Source organism: Mustela putorius, unplaced genomic scaffold, assembly GCF_011764305.1.
Source record: "Mustela putorius furo isolate JIRA1106 unplaced genomic scaffold, ASM1176430v1.1 tig00000407_pilon_pilon_pilon, whole genome shotgun sequence".
NCBI classification, from domain to species: Eukaryota; Metazoa; Chordata; class Mammalia; order Carnivora; family Mustelidae; genus Mustela; species Mustela putorius.
The window spans coordinates 10,583,939-10,602,952 of record NW_025421373.1 but is presented as its reverse complement, the minus strand read 5'-3'; the positions used below and the strand labels follow the sequence as shown (position 1 = coordinate 10,602,952).

Sequence of the window (19,014 nt, the reverse complement as noted above, 5' to 3'; positions counted from 1 at the left end):
TTGATGACAATATTTATCATAATCTGCCATTTATTTTTATGTAAGAAAAAATATATATATAATATATTTTAGTGAAGAGGTATTTTTTTTTAAGATTTTGCCTATTTATTTGACAGAGAGAGAGAGATAGATCACAAGAAGGCAGAGAAGGCAGAGAGAGAAGGGGAAGACTGCAGGGAGCCTGCTGCGGGGCTCGATCCTAGGACCCTGAGATCATGACCTAAGCCAAAGGCAGAGGCCCAACATGTTGAGCCACCCAGGTGCCCCGAAAAGAGGTATTTTTTAAAAGCCACTAGAATGGATATCAAAATTTTTTTAAAAATAGAGGAATGGCGTGTCTGGGTGATGGACATTGGGGAGGGTATGTATTGTGCTGAGTACTGTGTATTGTGTAAGACTGATGAATCACTGACCTGTACCTCTGAAAAAAATAATATATGTTAATAACAATTTAAAATAAATAAAATTTAAAAATAAAAGAAATGGTCAACATTGCAGTTTCAGGAATCTATTATGAAACAAGATTTTTTTTAAGATTTTATTTATTTACTTGAGAGGGAGAGTGATCAAGAGAGAGCACAAGCCAGGGGGAGAGGCAAAAGGGGAAGCAGACTCCCCACTGAGCAGGGAGCCCATGCAGGACTCGACTGGGATCAGGACTTGAGCTGAAGGCAGACGATTAACTGATTGAGCCACTCAGGTGCCCCATGAAACAAGATTTTTTTTCTTTTTTTTTTTGTTTTTTAATAACATCTTGAAACAAGATTTTTTAATGAAACTACCAAATTTATCCTTATGTGCCTCTTTTTTTAATTTCACATACACGTGCACACACACATACATGTATGTGTATATATATGTATACACACACACACATACACACATCTCAGGTTTCAACTGAAAAATATTTTTCAAAATTAAAATTAAAAGCTTTCTTTGATTTGTCTCCCCCTCTGATTTCCCCCGTCTCACTTCTCCATGAGAGACTGCAGACTCTGAGAAACAAACTTGGGTTTTGGAGGGGAGGAGAGTGGGGGGTTCGTGAGCCTGGTGGTGGGTATTAAGAAGGGCATGTATTACATGGAGCACTGGGTGTGGTGCGTAAACAATGAATTTTGGAAAACTGAAAAAAAATAAAATAAAATAACTTTTTAAATAAATAAATAAAATGAAAGCTTTCTTTGATCTGCGACTCCCAGTTGGCTCAGCTGGTTCAGAGTCCCACTCTCGGTTTCTGCTCAGGTCATGGTATCAGGGTGGTGAGATGGAGCCTTCCGTTGGGCTCCACCCTTGGCATGGCATCAGCTTGAGATTCTTTCTCCCTCCCTCTGTTCCTCCCCTGTTCACATGCTCTCCTCTCTCTCTATCTCTCTCTAAAATAAATTAAAAAATCTTTAAAAACCTTTCTTTACCAATGAATTAACAGATTGATAAATTTGGTATACTGGTACTTAATAAGATTATGCAAAGAATGCCCATTTTGTAAAGACACTGACAGATTTGCAAAAGCTGTTTCTTTTCTGATCATTATTTGTTTCGTCTCAATTATTATGGAAAATAATTTATCACAGAGGAGAGTGGTATTAAAAAATGATCTACTGCTAGTGTGAAATACACAAAGTATACCAATGGTTTTCTTTTACTATTTTGAGGTTATACAATTTATTTCTATTCTTTGGACAATTACTCTTAAAATTATACCTTTCATACTTAAACTAATTTGAAGTTAATTAATAGCTCTAGCCTCCTTCCAAATAATAGAAGGATTTCCAACTGAATGAACTGATTCCACTCTCCTGTATTTCATTATTGATGACAGTAACTTTTGATCCACTTTGTTTTAAATTGCCCTAAATCAAGGTAACTGGGTGACTCATTCAGTTAAGCAGCTGCTTTAGGCATAGGTCATGATTTCATGGGTCCTGGGATAAAACCCCACATGGGGCTCCCTGCTCAGCCAGAAGTCTGCTTCTCCCTCTACCCCTACCCCCATTCATGTGCACGAGCTTGTTCTCTATCTCAAATAGATAAAATCTTTTTTAAAAAATCACCCTAAATTTATTACTATTATTTATAGTAATGCTTGTAGTAATGCTTGTGGTAATGCTCAATGCTTATGTAGATTTAACAAAATGTCTGTCAACCCCTTTTTTTAAGACATTGCTTCCTACTGCCCATTTATTATTGGAGTTATATTTCCTTGTTCCTAAAGTACATCCTTTAGAGTTCTTTCAACAAGGGCTATCAGTAGTAAGCTCAAAACTGTTCTTTATTTGCTCTCACTTGTGAATAACAGTTAGCAGGGAAATGATCCTTACACTACTCCAGTGAACTATTCCATTACTACTGATACACTTACCTCCTCCTCCTCTGAATCACCATCATCATCATCTTCTTCTTCTACTTCTTCATAAAGAGGTGGAGGTAAAGGACCAAGGATATCTTCCTCGATATGATTACTTGGCTCTTCTGTCATTTTAAGGGGCAAAGGAGGGCCAATTAACTCATCATCAGAAGAACCAGAACTCTCTTCACTCTCACTGCTGCTTGTATCCCTGAAAATACAAAAACAGAAACTCTTTGCCTCTGCTGCAATGAAGAACACACTCTAGAGATGGTACAGATCTCCTAGGAAACCTGCTTCTCCTTTTAACAGCTGGGTTTTTGTTTTAATTAATTAAATATGTGTAATTTGTTAAATTAGTAATTCAAGCATTAAATGTGTAACTCAGATATTATTTTATCTTAAGAAAGTAAGTTTCCGGGGCACCTGGGTGGCTTAGTGGGTTAAGACTCTGCCTTCAGCTCAGGTCATGGTCTCAGGGTCCTGGGATCGAGCCCCGCATTGGGCTCTCTGCTCAGCGGGGAGCCTGCTTCCCTTCCTCTCTCTCTGCCTGCCTCTCTGCCTACTTGTGATCTCTGTCTGTCAAATAAATAAATAAAATCTTTAAAAAAAAAGTAAGTAAGTAAGTTTCTTTTGTCTACTTATCTTAACCTAAACAAAAAGTCACAGCAATTATATGTTAGAGGCTCATTAGGGCCTCCTCACTCATAAAGAGCCAGCAGAACAACTGGAATGTGGAAGAAAAACTACAAAATATTACATCCATTAGAAAGAAAACCACATGATAACCAATGCTTCTGCTCACTATATCTGAATCCAATCACTGTTTACCACAGGAGCGCATACAGTCAGCCATGTAAGAAAGTGAGTATTACTCCCAAAATGTTTCAATGTATTTTCTGAAATACAAATCATTTCTCAGTTTTAATTCAAGTTTTCTGAGTTGCTAAAAATGTTCTATGTAGCACCCTTGGATTCTAAAACTACCTTACTGTAGAGAGTATTATAATGATTCTCAACTGTTTTTCTACCCAGCACATCTGTAAACTATTACACACTTCCTCTAAAGTCTCTATCACACTCCTCTAGGCATTCTGAAAGTCACCACCATCCACCATCCCTCCTAAACAACCCCAAAGGGTTGAGAATTACATTCCTAATTACAACAATTAACATATCAAATATTTTATAAAATTCAAAGTATTATTGCCATCTACTAAATATTTCTCATATGTGTTCACTGCTCTCTCTAGCACCTAAATGATGCCTGACATGTAACAGGCACCCAATATCCACGGATACTCATCTACGTTCACTATTGAAGGGAATACATACATACATGCTATCCATATACAAAGGTTACTACCTTTGTTTGGAGCAAGCAAACCTCCACAAAGGGAATTTCTTGTTTTTGCAATGGCTTAGCTCACTGTGCTCCAGCCCCATAGGCTTTCTTTCAAACTAAACAGGTTAAGCTTGATCCAGCATGAGTGTCTTTGAACTTGCAGTCCCCTCTGCTGGAACTGATTGTTAAATGGCCTCCTTCTCTTCATTCAGGTGTCCTCAAAGAGGCCTTATGGTGCCCACTTTCTGCTTTCTCAAACACAGCCCTATCAGTCACCACTGTCTTCATTACTTTACTTAGGTTATTTTTATCATACACCTCACTAAATTATCTTATATAATTGGTTACTTAGTTGTTTATAATCTGTTATCCATCTCCTCAGATACCCGACAACAATATGAGCTCAGAGATCTCATCTGACTTGCTAATTACTATAGCCCCAATGCTGAAAGTAGTGCCTAACCCACAACAGATGTTCAACAAATCACAGTTGAATGACTGAATAGATTTTTATTAGAGTAGTCACACTCCAAAATTTTCTCCCTTGTCATTAAGTCACAAATTCCAAACTATACTAGTTTAGAAATCACACTTTCTTAATGCAAAATTATTCAGAGCACAGAGAGTTCTAAACTAAAATGTTAACACTTAGCACCTATGCTTTAAATGACTTAACTAATTCAGAAGCACTGAACTGAGAACTCAACGAATCCAAGCTGATTTTTTTTCTTTTCTTCTTTTATTTTATTCTTTTTCAGTGTTCCAAAATTAATTGTTTATGCACCACACCCAGTGCTCCATATAATACCCAGTGCCCTCCATAATACCCACCATCCAAACTGATTTCATGATGGATTAGACAGTCCTAATACTGACACGAAACTGGATGGAATGTATCTGCTTCTATGCAGCTTCTAGTTCCATTTCTGTCTTTTTGCTTCTAATATACACAAGCCAAGAAAATAAACAATTTTTAACATAGTTTCAATTTCTGAAAAACAAAGTCCATGAAATTATGCCCAAAAATGTCCATGACAGAAAACAGAACACATTCCATGTTTAAAATACGCCTTAATTAAATGTGCTATCAAAATATGAACCAGAGCCTAAAAAACAATATGTATCTCAAGAAAAAACAGAGGACTAAAACCTAGTATTTTTCTCAGCTGACTTTTTATTTTTTTAAGATTTTGTTTATTTACTTGAGAGAGAGAGAGAAAGCACAAGCAGGGAGAGCATCCGTGGGAGAGGGACAAACAGACTCCCCACTAAGCAGGGAGCCTGATGTGGGGTTCGATCTCAGGACCCCGGGATCACAAAAGGCAGATGCTAAAATGACTGAGCTGCCCAGATGCCCCTCAGCTGACTTTTTGAAAGAGAGTTTAGTTAAGCATAAATATGTAACTGTACAATTTAATATAGGAACTAAATCAGAAACAAAATTCATTCTTTCTGGTATTAATTTTTTTTTTATTTTATTCATTCAACAGAGAGAGAAAGCACAAGCAAGTGGAGCAGCAGGCAAAGGGAGAGGGAGAAGCAGGCTCCCCACTGAGCTGGGAGCCTAAGTTGGTGCTTGATACCAGGACCCTAGGATCATGACCTGAGCCGAAAGCAGACACCCAACCAATAGAAGCCATGCAGGCGCCACTGGTACTAATTTCTTTAGAGGAAATGCAAATGTCTAAACAATTCCTACTTTGCAGATTTGGAGTATATGAATACTTCTTTCCTATCCTGTAGCTATGTTTCATAGAATAAATGACATAATTCTTTCCAGCTTTTGATGTGTAAATAGTACTTCCATCCGTACACCATTTCTTTAAATCCAAGAAAAGTAGTAGTTTTAGATGACTTCCTCTAAAACAAATTTTAACAACACTATAGATATTTTTTTTAATTATTTATATGTTTTGTGGGGGTGCCTTGCTGCCTCATTTGGTGGGGTATGCAACTCTCAACCTCAGGGCTGCGGGTTCAAGCGCCATACTGGTTGTAGAGATTAATTAAGAAAATAAAATCTCAAAAAAAAATTATTTGTATGCTTTGTGAAACAGACTCTTAATATATCACAAAGGAAAAAAACTAACCTGAAATTTGTTTAAAATATATAGGACTGAATGAAAGGAAGAGGAATTCCAGAACCAAATTCAAATTATCATAAGAAATAATTTGTAAATAACATCAAGTATGCATTTAAAGATAGTAAAGAAGATGACCACCCTGTAATGACTACTGAACATCCATAATATAAAATAGCAAACTACTCTGGAATCATACCCCACATTACATACTGGAATCACCAAGATAAGCCAAAGCCACCCCGCACCAAAAAAAAAAAGTTGGACTCCTACCTCACACCATATCAGAATTAACTCAAAATGAATCAATGACCAAAATATAAGAGGTAAAACCATAAATCTCTTCAGGTGCCTGGGTGGCTCAATCAAATAAAGCATCTGCCTTCGGCTCAGGTCATGACCCCAGGGTGCTGGGATCAAGCCCCACACTGGGCTCTCCTGCTCAGCAGGGAGTCTGCTTCTCCCTCTGCCTGCTTGTGCTCCCCGCCACCCAATCAAATAAATAAAATCTTTTAAAAATTTAAAAAATAAATAAAACCATAAAACTCATAAAAGAAAAACAAGGGGAAATCTTCACAAACTATACTTTGGCAATGGATTCTCAAGGTGGTACCAAAAGGATAAACAACAAAAAGAAAAAATATGTAAGTTGGACTTCATCAAAATTAAAAACTTCAATATGCCAAAGTACATTATTGAGAAAATGAAAAGACAGTGGTGCTGGCTGGCTCAGTTGGTACAGAATGTGACTCCTGTTCTTGGGGGTATGAGTTTAAGCTCTACATGAGGCAGAAAGTTTACATTAAAAAAATATTTAAGAAAGTGAAAAGCCTGGGGTGCTCAGTCATTTAAGCCTCTGCCTTTGGTTCAGGTCATGATCCCAGGGTCCTGGGATTGAGCCCCACATCAGGCTCTCTGTTCAGCAGGAAGCCCGCTTCTCCCTCTCCCACTCCCCTTGCCTGTGTTCCCTCTCTCACTGTGTCTCTCTCTGTCAAATAAAGAAATAAAATCTTTTTTTAAAAAGTCCTTAACTAACATGTACTTTCTTATTTATTTAAAAATGAGTGGGGCGCCTGGGTGGCTCAGTGGGTTAAGCCTCTGCCTTTGGCTCAGGTCGGGATCTCAGGGCCCTGGGATCGAGCCCCGCATCGGGCTCTCTGCTCAGAAGGCAGCCTACTTCCCCCTCTCTCTCTGCCTGCTGCTCTGCCTACTTGTGATCTCTCTCCCTCTGTCAAATAAATAAATAAAATCTTTTTTAAAAAATAAAAAATTAAAATGTGTATTGGTTTACAAAATTTCAAGAGAATTCTTTTTAATTATGGGAATTCTCCCCTCAAGGAAAAGGTCACCACCTTTCTCAGGACTAAAAAAGACTGCTTCCCATTGTGTCAACGCATAGTAATTGTGGTGACCAATAAGAGAAGCTGCCATTTGCTTCATAATTTCTGAGAAAACTAAAATCTGATAGTGTTTACTTGCTGACCTCTAATTAGAACTAAAAATCTTTAAAAAGAAAAAATCAGTTTCTTAGAACAAAATCAGTCTTAATCCTCTTTCTTTACAAAAACTTGGGAATGATAGTTTAATGAAATCTTTTTGAGAAAGTCAAGCACCTGGAAGACGATTTAGAGCCATCTCTGACTATGTATGACCCTGAAGATGTTGGTTCAATATCTTCATTTTGCCTTCTTAATTCTTTCTCTCTGTTCATTTCTTCCTCTTTTTCTCTTGCTTCTGTAAAGATTTAAAAAAAAAATTTCAATAGTTATGACTTCAAAAATTTGTCAGGATCAATAAGGGCTAAAAATTAATATAGCCAAAGTGATGTAATTTAAAGTAATGCCAGTAACAGCAAAAACTTATCAACCTAAGTACCCAGATTGGGAAAATAACTGAACCACTGTATATCAACATAAAATCCTGCCAACAGGGACATGTGGGTGGCTCAATCGGTTGAGCGTCTACCGTTGGCCAGGGCAATGATCTCAGAGGCTTAGAATCGAGTCCCCAGTCAGGCTCCCTGCCCAGGAGTGAGTCTGCTTCTCCCTCTCCTTGCCATTCCCCGTCCTTGAGCTCTGTATCTCTCTGACAAATACATAAAATCTTTAAACAATTAATTAATTTAATACAACCAATAAAAATAGTGATGGAAAATATTTAAATCTGGGAAAATAATAACAGACAAGCTAAGCAAAATTAACATGTGAATAGTATGTGAATGACACGGCACTATCTAACGGGGCAGCTGACTAGCTTAGTCACTAAAGCACGTGACACTTGACTTCAGAGTTGTGGGTTTGAGCCCCGCATGGGGTAGAAAGATTACTTAAAAATAAAATCTTAAAAGGGGGCCTGGGTGGCTCAGTGGGTTGCAGCCTCTGCCTTTAGCTTGGGTCATGATCCCAGGATTGAGCCCCGCATTGGGCTCTCTGTTCGGTGGGAAGCCTGCTTTCCCCCTCTCTCTCTGCCTGCCTCTCTGCCTGCTTGTGATCTGTCAGATAAGTAAATAAAATATTTTAAAAAAATAAAATCTTAGGGGCGCCTGGGTGGCTCAGTGGGTTAAAGCCTCTGCCTTAGGCTCAGGTCATGATCCCACAGTCCTGGGATCCAGCCCCACATAGGGCGCTCTGCTCCTTGGGGAGCCTGCTTCCTCTTCTCTCTCTGCCTGCCTCTCTGCCTACTTGTGATCTCTCTCTGCCAAATAAATAAAATCTTTAAAAATAAATAAAAATATTTTAAAAATAAAAAGAGGGGCACCTGGGTGACTCAGTCAGTTAAGCATCTGCCTTTGACTCAGTTTGTGATCCCAGCACCCTGGGATCAAGCCCTGAGTCAGGCTCCCTGCTCAAGAGGGAGTGTGCTTCTCCCTCTCCCCGCTCCCAATTGTGCTCTCTCTTGCTCTCTCTCTCAAATAAGTAAATAAAATATTTAAATTAATTAATGAATTAAGTAAATAAAATAAAAAGACGTGGAAGGTGACAAGTAAAAAATAAAGTGTCCAAAGGTAAGACTTTAGGTAACTTCACTTTTTATTTTTAATATATTTTAAACTATAAACTCAGAATTTTGTTCATTTCTGATTTTCCCCTCTGGATTTGTGGTAAGGGACTTCCCACAAAAATCTTGAGAAAATTTCAGATTTCTAGAGTTATTTACCTTGGAAAGACAAAAAAAAAATTATCCAAAGAAATTTGATCTTTTTTCTCTGACATTGTCACTCTACAATTGGAGGGCACACAGAAAAGAACTGAGTTACTTAACTTGTTCTCAACTGCTACCATCCTCAACGGCCTGAGATAATCTTTAACATTTTTTTTCTTAATAATGAAAAACAATACACCTAAAGTTAAACCATATCACAAGGCACTTATTAATTGGAATGTTGTACTCTTTAGGGTCTTTTGTTGATAGGATATGGAGGATAAGAAATAAGAAGATAACAAACATACATGGACAAGTAACTACATAGCCTTTTATGTCAAACAGGGGAGATAACACTACAGGATGAGGAAAGGCAAACACTAGCTCATGCTGGTATTTTTTATGCTCACCGCTGGGCTAAGGTGGGTGAGTTAGGTAATTCTGCACTCTGATGCTGAGGTTGAAAAAAAATTAAAATAAAGAAGATAATGTCTAAATAGAAGAGAAAGCCTGCATGGCTCCTACCATCATCCTGCTTCTCCAGTCAATCCCTCCATACCCTCCAGGGTGAGAGGGGAGAGGTTGAGGGGCTGGGGGGCCAGGGGGGTGGGGGCGAAACCACACTTGGACACTTAATCCTAGGCTCTGGTCTTGGGGCATTTCTGACCTTAATCAGTGAACAATATCTAGGCATACATTATTAGCTTCCTATACAGCAGCCATTTCTTCCTTTTCCCCTTGCTAGGAAAAACCACAGCTTTCTCCAGGTAAGAGGAAGCAGGTGCTTCAGCAGATGCTGGGCCCCTCCCTGCCCAAAGGGGTAAAGCTTGATTCCAAGTCCATTCTATTGCTCTTGCCAGTGGCTGTATTTTGGAACTAACTTTCCACACTAACACCAGCCTATAAGATATAAAAAGTCAACTGGAGGAACATGTGAGAAAGGTTTTCTTACTACTAAAAAAAAAAAAGATATACAGAACAGTATCCTTTCAGCCTGTGGAGGTGGTCATCTGCTTGTAACAAAATTTCACTTATAATTTTGGGTGATGAGTGCAGTCAGTTTAAAACAAGCCAATAACCTAAAACTGGCAAAGCAGAAAAAGGGGGGAAAACTTAAATGTTCCTCATGCCAGGACTCAGAATATGGAAGAGCCCCATTCCGGGGCTCTTTTCATGTGTAACACTAAATTTTTCTTATTTGAGTCATTTTTAATTAGGTCCTCTATGACTTCTTTGCAAATAACTACCTTTTTTTTTTTAAAGATTTTATTTATTTATTTGACAGAGAGATCACAAGTAGGCAGAGAGGCAGGCAGATAGAGAGGAGGAAGCAGGCTCCCCGCTGAGCAGAGAGCCCAATGCGGGGCTCGATCCCAGACCCTGAGATCATGACCTGAGCCGAAGGCAGCGGCTTAACACAATGAGCCACCCAGGCGCCCCAAATAACTACCTTATAATAACAACCTTAGTTTAACAAATATTACATCAGCTAATACATGGCGTTTACTATGTATCAGGGTTTTTTTTTAAGATTTTATTTATTTATTTATTTATTTATTTTTCAGAGAGAGAGAGAACTCCCGACAAAGGGTACCATTTCATGCATTTTCATCAAATGTGGAACCAAGTACACTGTCAGCACTGTAAAAATGCTCTGTATCTTCCCTTAACCAAAGTGAATTAACCTACTATCCAACACCTAATTTTATTCTTCCAAACACCTCATTTTATTATTCTACTTTCAGTTACCAATTTTTGGATAGCCGTTTCTGAAAAGCTTCTCCACATGTATGCAATATTTGTCTAGGTAACAGCAAACTACCCAAAAGTACCATCTCTCATCTGGGCTCATTCACACAAATTGCAGAGTCAAAGGAATATAATTTGGCATATAAAAATCTCAGAGCCAATCATTACAGCAATCACTTAACTTAAAGAAATGAGACTTAAAATAAAACGTAAAGGAAATAAAATTACCGTAAATATAAGCTAGAATAAATGTTTTCTCATCGTAAATATAAGCTAGAATAAATGTTTTCTCATCATGAAACTTAAACCTTGCTAAATGTTTTTGTTACTCTAACTTACAAAACAATTCACTAGCTTACCAATTTCATGTAAACCTAAATTCAAAATATTTAATGCCAAAATACTAGGAAATTTTAAAAAATATGAACATTTTAAGTACATTAATTACATTTCTCCATTAAATATTTAGGGACGTAACTATTATGTACTAAGCTCTACTAGGCTTATACTTACAGTATAAATGTGAAAACAAGGTTCTTATCCTCAATATGTGAAAAATATTAGGAGAAAATTTATAGTATTCCTTAAAGTGTTACAGATATAAAGGCAGGGAACAATTATTATGTCCAGACAGTTTTTCAAAAAAATCCCTAGAAAAAGTAAAATATGTGTGAGGCCTTAAAAGATAAGGTAGGATTTAACCAGGTAGGAAGACCATTTCAGGTACACATACACACACAACTCTTTAAGCTTTTCTAATTTCTAAAATCTCTGGGACAGGTTTTCTTTTCAGGATCACTTAAAATCATATTCAAATCCTATTTTAAGGGGCGCCTGGGTGGCTCAATGGGTTGGGCCTCTGCCTTCGGCTCAGGTCATGATCCCAGGGTCCTGGGATCGAGCCCCACATCGGGCTCTCTGCTCAGCGGGGAGCCTGCTTCCTCCTCTCTCTCTCTGCCTGCCTCTCTGCCTACTTGTGATCTCTCTCTCTGTCAAATAAATAAATAAATAAATCTTCAAATCCTATTTTAACCGTTTTTTCAAAGATGTTGTTTCCTATCCTACCATAGACAAGGCTCATAAATCCATCTAAAGCACAGGTATACCTAGGGACACCTGGGTGGCTCAGTCAGTTAAGCCTCTGTCTTTGCTCAGGTCAGGATCTTAGGGTCCTGGGATTGAGCCCTGGGTAGGCGGGGGGGGGGGGGGGAGCCCCCCCCAGTCCCTACTAAGCAGGATTCTACTTCTCCCACTCCCTCTGCCCCTCCCCCTTGCATGCACTCACTCGTGTGCTCTTTCTCCCTAATAATTTTTTTAATATAATTTTTTATTTTTTATAAACATATATTGTTATCCTCTCCCTAATAATTTTTAACAAATACACGCACACCCAAAATAAGCATTTGAATAAATTTTTCTTCTCCATTTATCTCCTCATAGTATTATAGCTTTAAAAAGAACCTATGTCTTTCATATGTCCTAGACATACTTCCTAGAGCTTTCAGAAAAATAAAACACTTTAGAGGCCCCTGGGTGGCTCAGTTAAGCATCTGCCTTCAGCTCAGGCCATGATGCCAGAGTCCCAGAATTAAGTCCTGTTTCAGGCTCCCTGCTCAGTGGAGAGCCTGTTTCTCCCTCTGCCCCTCACCCCACTCATGCTCCCTTGTGCTCTTTCTCTCTCAAATAAATAATAAAATCTTTAAAAAAAAACACCAGAAAATCAAAATACTTTAAAAAAACCACTTACACAATTATTTCCTGACATTTAAAATGATGCATACTTTATTAGGGATTTATAGTAATTCATCCTTTCTATGAGAGCATTTACCAACGAAAACAGTTCATATTCATATACACAGACAAACTTGCTATTAAAAGGGACCATGGGGCGGGAAGGGGAGGGATGATTCACAGTTCTTATTTTCCGCAAGCCTAATGTCATGCCCTCAGAAAGACTCCAAAACAATCACGAGATACAGAATGCACATATCTCCATTTTTGAACTTTCAAGAAAAACAAGTGAAACTTTGGATTCATGTGTTTAGATCGGGGTAAAAACCAGTGGTCCAAGTCCAAGAATATAATACTAAATCAAGAAAGTTCAACATGGGCGCCTGGGTGGCTCAGTCAGGTGAGCAACTGCCTTTGGCTCAGGTCATGATCCTGGAGTCACAGGATCGAGTCCCACTTTGGGCTCCCAGCTCCACAGAAGTCTGCTTCTCCCTCTGACCTTCCACCTTCTCATGTTTTCTCTTACTCACTCACGCTCTCAAAATAAATTTTAAAAATCTTAAAAAAAAAAAAAAAAGAAAGAAAGTTCAATATATTTAATTCATCCACAAATATCACAGGAGAACTTGGTCTTCCGATGATTTTTCAAATTTTAAAAATCTAGTAACTGTTCATTATAATTCCCCTTATGTGCTAAATGCACACATGCTTTGCTAAGAAAAAATGTAGGCGTGAAAAGTAATTGTTTTCAAAGTACTTTACTGTTTAAAGGGTACTATGCCACAAGATGGGGTCGGGAGGAAGACAAACCATAAGAGACTCAAAATCTCACAAAACAAACTGAGGGTTTGCGGGGTAGGGAGAGGGTGGTTGGTTTATGGACATTGGGGAGGGTATGTGCTATGGTGAGTGCTGTGAAGTGTATAAACCTGGCAACTCACAGACCTGTACCCGTGGGGCTAATAATACATTATATGTTAATAAAAAAGAAAATAGTAGGATGTGCAGCTGACCCTCAAACCCAGGTCCTTCAACTCCAAATCCCAAGTTCTATAAAACGGGTGAGACCATTTTAAAACATTCTCCAAAAAAGCAGAATTTATTTTTTAGAAGGCAGTATTAGAGTTCTAAATTCAATCTTCTCAAGTATATATTGAGAACTTATCCTGCAAGGCATGGTACAGGGAACTATAAAACTTACTTAGGTGAACAGACAGTCTCTGTTCCAAGTGTTTTGTTATCACAAGCTGAAAGAGGTTAAATTCAAGAGAGCTATACTCTAAGAGTATAAGCACTAACTAAAAAGCGTAAATTTTAAAATTAAGTGGTTAAAGAATGTATAAATATGCCTCAAGTAGTAGCATGTCTTTGCATTTTGTCTGATGATATTATTTAATATTTTTAAGTGTGGTAGAGGTATTTCAGTTAAGTTTTTTAAAGGATCACTATCTCTTAAAGACACATACTAATGTATTCATGGGTGAAATAATGTGTCTCAGCTTTGTAACAAAATAATCTGACAGGGGAAGAAAATGGAAATAACACCAGCTGTGCATTATTATAGTTCTTAAATCTGTGTGATAGGAGTTCATTACTATACTTTTGTATGTGTTTGAAACATGTTATTAATGACAGTTCTTTCTAAAAAATAGTAGGTTGGCTTCTCACCACAAAAAAAAAACCTTATTCTTCCAAAGACCGAAAAATTTCACAACAAGCGCATTTTCCAAATATTAGCTATTACTGCTATATAGTTTATCATTTTAAAACCAAAAAGGACAATTGCCAGGATAGTCACTTAAATTTTTCCAGAAGTCCTGTCTCTGATTTCTAGCCCCTTTTGTGCTATCAAGATACATCCATCTTTTCAGTGAAAGAATGATCTGAGTCTTATCCAAAGAAAGCAATGGAAGGGCACCAGGGTGGCTCAGTCCGTTAAGCATCTGCCTTCCACTCAGGTCATGATACCAGGGTCTTGGGATTGAGTCCCACATTGGGCTCTCTACTCAGTGGGGAGTCTGCATCTCCTTCTCCCTCTGCCTTCCACTCTCCCCACTTGTGCGCTTTCTCTTATGTAAATCTCCTATCTGGGTGGCTCAGTTGATTAGGCGACTGCCTTTGGCTCACATCATGATCCTGGAGTCCGGCATTAGGCTCCCTGCTTGGCATGGAGTCTGCTTCACTCTCTGACCCTCCCTCTTCTCATACTCTCTCTCTCTCTTTCTCATTCTCTCTCTCAAATAAAGAAATAAAATATTTTGAAAAATTGAAAATTAAATAAAATCTTTTAAAAAAAACAAAGATCAAAAAAACAAGAAAGCAGGGTGCCTGGGTGGCTCAGTGGGTTGAGCCACTGCCTTCGGCTCAGGTCATGATCTCAGGGTCCTGGGATCGAGTCCCGCGTCGGGCTCTCTGCTCAGCGGGGAGCCTGCTTCCTTCTCTCTCTCTCTCTCTGCCTGCCTCTCAGTGTACTTGTAATTTCTCTCTGTCAAATAAATAAATAAAATCTTAAAAAAAAAAAAAAAAAACAAGAAAGCAGTAGAGGAGTCAGTCTACTTGGAAGACCCTAAGGTGGTACCCAGAATTGCCGACCACCTGCTATCACACCAGACAGTCTGGAAATTAAGGCCTTCATTACATGTCTGATACAACTTATTAGTGCAAGGGTTCAACAGGAGCAGCCACATTCACTGTATGTCTCAATTTTCTATACTGTCTGAGTCAACAGTCAGTGGTGTACACAGCTCTCAGAGCCACCTCTCGCCCAGCCTTCCAAATACTGGTTCCGCTGTAAGCAGGAAAAGAAAAAAATGAAGTGAAAATCAGATACAGGTGGAAGGAGAGGTAATAAAGAAACTGTTATTTTGATTCTTATAAATTAATTTAGAATCCCTGTTTGTTCATAGCAGAATTGCCTTCAAAAAGATTTTTAGCATTCAGACTTTCTTATCCTACTTAGATGCAACTTTTACCATTCTAAAATAATAATAATAATAATAACCTCTGCTTCCAAAGGAACCAGCACATTTGGTCTTTTAACTGCTCTGAATTTTTTTTCAGCCTAATAGTAACTGTCAACATACTTGTGTAAGGCATATACAACATTTATACCAATTAAAGAGCCATAACTGGGGCGCCTGGGTGGCTCAGTGGTTTAAGCCGCTGCCTTCGGCTCAGGTCATGATCTCAGGGTCCTGGGATCGAGTCCCGCATCGGGCTCTCTGCTCGGCAGGGAGCCTGCTTCCCTCTCTCTATGCCTGCCTCTCCATCTACTTGTGATTTCTCTCTGTCAAATAAATAAATAAAAAATCTTAAAAAAAAAAAAAAAAAAAAAGAGCCATAACTGAACTTCTTACCCAATGTTTTCCGACTTCTTTCCACAGCTGTTCTTCGCGTTTGTTCAAACATTGCTTCCAAATCAAATGTGCGAGCTTTTTTTCCTAAACAGAAATAAGTAGCAAACTGTGATCTTCTTGCATTAAGCTGGCCAAACATTAGGTAATCCATAAACACTTATTAAACAGTTGATATTCATTTAGTCTGTTTAATTTATAGCATGGCTATAAGAAAAATACCTAGGAAGAAAGAGTTTACTTCCCAGGAAAATTTTAATGACAGTCTCATCATTAATAGGTCGAATTTCCCATCCTCCTTTAATATACCTGGACTCTACCCCTGAAATCTACAACACTGGTCATAGGCAGAATGGAGAATGTTCATACCCTAATCTCTGGAACCCGGGAATATGTTACATTACAGGACAAAAAAGACTTTGTAGATCTAATTAAGGTTATGGACTTCAAAACAGATTATCCTAGTTGGCCCTGTCTAATCACAGATGACCCTACAAGCAAAGAAGCAGAACAGATGCAGCTAAAGTCAGAGAGATGTGAAGTGTGAGACGGACTGGAAATACTAGCTGGAGTTTTCAGATGACGACAGTAATGCAAGCACCTTAAGAAGCGGAGATTCCGGGGCGCCTGGGTGGCTCAGTGGGTTAAGCCGCTGCCTTTGGCTCAGGTCAAGATCTTGGGGTCCTGGGATCGGGCCCCGCATCGGGCTCTCTGCTCGGCGGGGAGCCTGCTTCCCTCTCTCTCTCTGCCTGCCTCTCTGCCTACTTGTGATCTCTCTGTCAGATAAATAAATAAAAACTAAAAAAAAAAAAAAAAAAAAAAAGAAGCGGAGATTCCCACCTGACAGCAATTAAGGAAACAGAGGCCTCATCCCTAAAACCACAAGAAACTAAATTCTTTTTTTTTTTTTTTAAAGATTTTTTATTTATTTATTTGACAGAGAGAAATCACAAGTAGATGGAGAGGCAGGCAGAGAGAGAGAGGGAAGCAGGCTCTCTGCTCAGCAGAGAGCCTGATGCGGGACTCGATCCCAGGACTCTGAGATCATGACCTGAGCCGAAGGCAGCGGCTTAACCCACTGAGCCACCCAGGCGCCCAAGAAACTAAATTCTGACAACAATGTGAATGGGCTTGGAAGCAATATTATATTTGTTTTCACTGCCTTTTAAAAAAAAATAATAATGTTATTAAAATAATAATGTTAGTAAGAATATGGTAAAAATGTCATTCTTACATAATACTGACTTTGGTATAAAATGAAACAATCTTTCTGAAGGGCATTATGACAAAATGTATCAATTAATTTTAAAGATTTTATTTATTTATCTGACAGATAGAGATCACAAATAGGCGAGAGGCAGACAGAGAGAGAGGAGGAAGCTGGCTCCCTGCTGAGCAGAGAGCCCAATGCAGGGCTGGATCCCAGGACCCTGGGATCATGACCTGAGCCAAAGGCAGATGCTTTAACCCACTGAGCCACCCAAGCGCCCTGTATCAATTAATTTTAAAAGATATATACCCAGGAGCACCTAGGTGGCTTAGTCAGTTAAGCATAGGACTCCTGATCTCAGTGTCATGAGTTCAAGCCCCAGGTTGGGTTCCACACTGGCTGGGAAGCCTGCTTAAAAAATAAATTTAAAAAATAAATAAATAAATAAATTTTTAAAAATTAAAAAATTAAAAAAGATATATATCCAATGTTTTTGGTTACTTTTTAATATATTTTTATTATAGTCCCTTCTTTAGAAATTTATCCTATGGAAATTCTTCTTTATAAAAAGAAAGTTTTATTCATAAAGATATTCTTTTTAGTATTAGTAATAGAAGTTAGAATTAGAAACTATGTAGGCCAAAATTATGACACTTCTATTAAATGTACTATCCAGCCATTAAAAATGTTTTGGGGGGCGCCTGGGTGGCTCAGTGGGTTACGCCGCTGCCTTCGGCTCAGGTCATGATCTCAGGGTCCTGGGATCGAGTCCCGCATCAGGCTCTCTGCTTGGCGGGGAGCCTGCTTCCCTCTCTCTCTCTTTCTGCCTGCCTCTCCATCTACTTGTGATTTCTCTCTGTCAAATAAATAAATAAAATCTTTAAAAAAAAAAATGTTTTGGAAGAGCACGTTATAATATGGAAAATCCTCAAAGTATTAAGAATTAAAATACATAATTAAGAATAACATAAAATTGTACATACATATGATCTTAACTTTCTTGATAAATATACAACAGGGAAGAATAGAAAAATAACTTCTAAGTCTTGATTTCTAGATCATGCAATTAAGGATTTTACTTCTTCCTTATTTGTTTTTCAGATTTTCTGCTATTAATTTGTGTTACTTTTGAAATTAGGGAGGAAACTATTTTAAAGAACTGAAACAAAATTAAATAGTATAGGGACACCTGGGTGGCTCAGTCGGTTAAGCATCTGCCTTCACCTCAGTTCATAATCCCATGGTCCCAGGATGGAGCCCGGCCTCGGGTTCCTTATTCTGCAGGGAGCCTGCTTCTTCCTCTGCCTGCCACTCCCCCTGCTTGTGTGCTTGCTCACTCTCTCTTTCTCTCTCTGGCAAATAAATAAAATCATTTTTAAAGACCGACAAAACGAAATACTATAGTAATACATAACTATATAGTATATTTGCAAACCCGACCAGCTATGGGTAAAAATGTGGCAGAAGACATTACCATAATAAATGGGCATATGAACACCAACAAGAGACCTGGAAATAACAGCCTGATATTTGTTCCATCCAGGACCCAAGAGAAATGGGAAGAAGATTTACATTTGTTTCTTACAAGCAGGATGTTTTCAACAGATGACTACATCTCTGTTTGAAATGTTCTTCTTTATCTCACAGCAAGACTCTACAGAGAGACTGAAGTGACAATTCCAGGGAAGAAAGGCTTTAATCTAAAAGGATTTAGTAACTCATAATTATCACTCAATGCACCACTTGTTGCCAGAAAGGCCATCTCACTGCAGACCACAGTCAATGGTTAGCTCTCAGCCTCAGGACACAAAAAGACAACTCCCTCCACGAACCAACACCTCCACAGCATAGGTCACAAAGCTATCTTTCCCACAAGCCTTCCCATAAGCGTCACCTTAGCGGGTCCCAACAGTCAAGCAAGAATTAGCGGATGGGAAAGAGACTACGGAGAAATGGCAAGGCATACACTAGAGCGCAAGTAACCAGGGCTTGGTGCAGCGGAGCGTGCGGACCAGAGGTGCCAGCTGGGTCTCCTCTCTCAACCTGCCGGTCTTAAAAGC

At 38.7% G+C, this 19,014-nt stretch overlaps 1 protein-coding gene across 2 annotated transcripts in view; it reads right to left on the bottom strand.

The window, feature by feature from the left end:
* WDR70 (WD repeat domain 70) overlaps window positions 1–19,014 on the bottom strand; it is a 298,407-nt gene that overhangs the window by 279,044 nt on the left and 349 nt on the right. The window contains exons 3-5 of one of the 2 annotated variants that reach the window (XM_045079485.1): window positions 15,748–15,831; window positions 7,384–7,504; window positions 2,360–2,555 (exon numbers count right to left, since the gene is read on the bottom strand). In XM_045079485.1, coding sequence (XP_044935420.1) covers window positions 2,360–2,555; window positions 7,384–7,504; window positions 15,748–15,831 — 401 coding nt within the window. Of the gene's footprint in view, window positions 1–2,359; window positions 2,556–7,383; window positions 7,505–15,747; window positions 15,832–19,014 lie in introns of those variants that run through there. The other variant, XM_045079486.1, reaches the window with a different exon arrangement.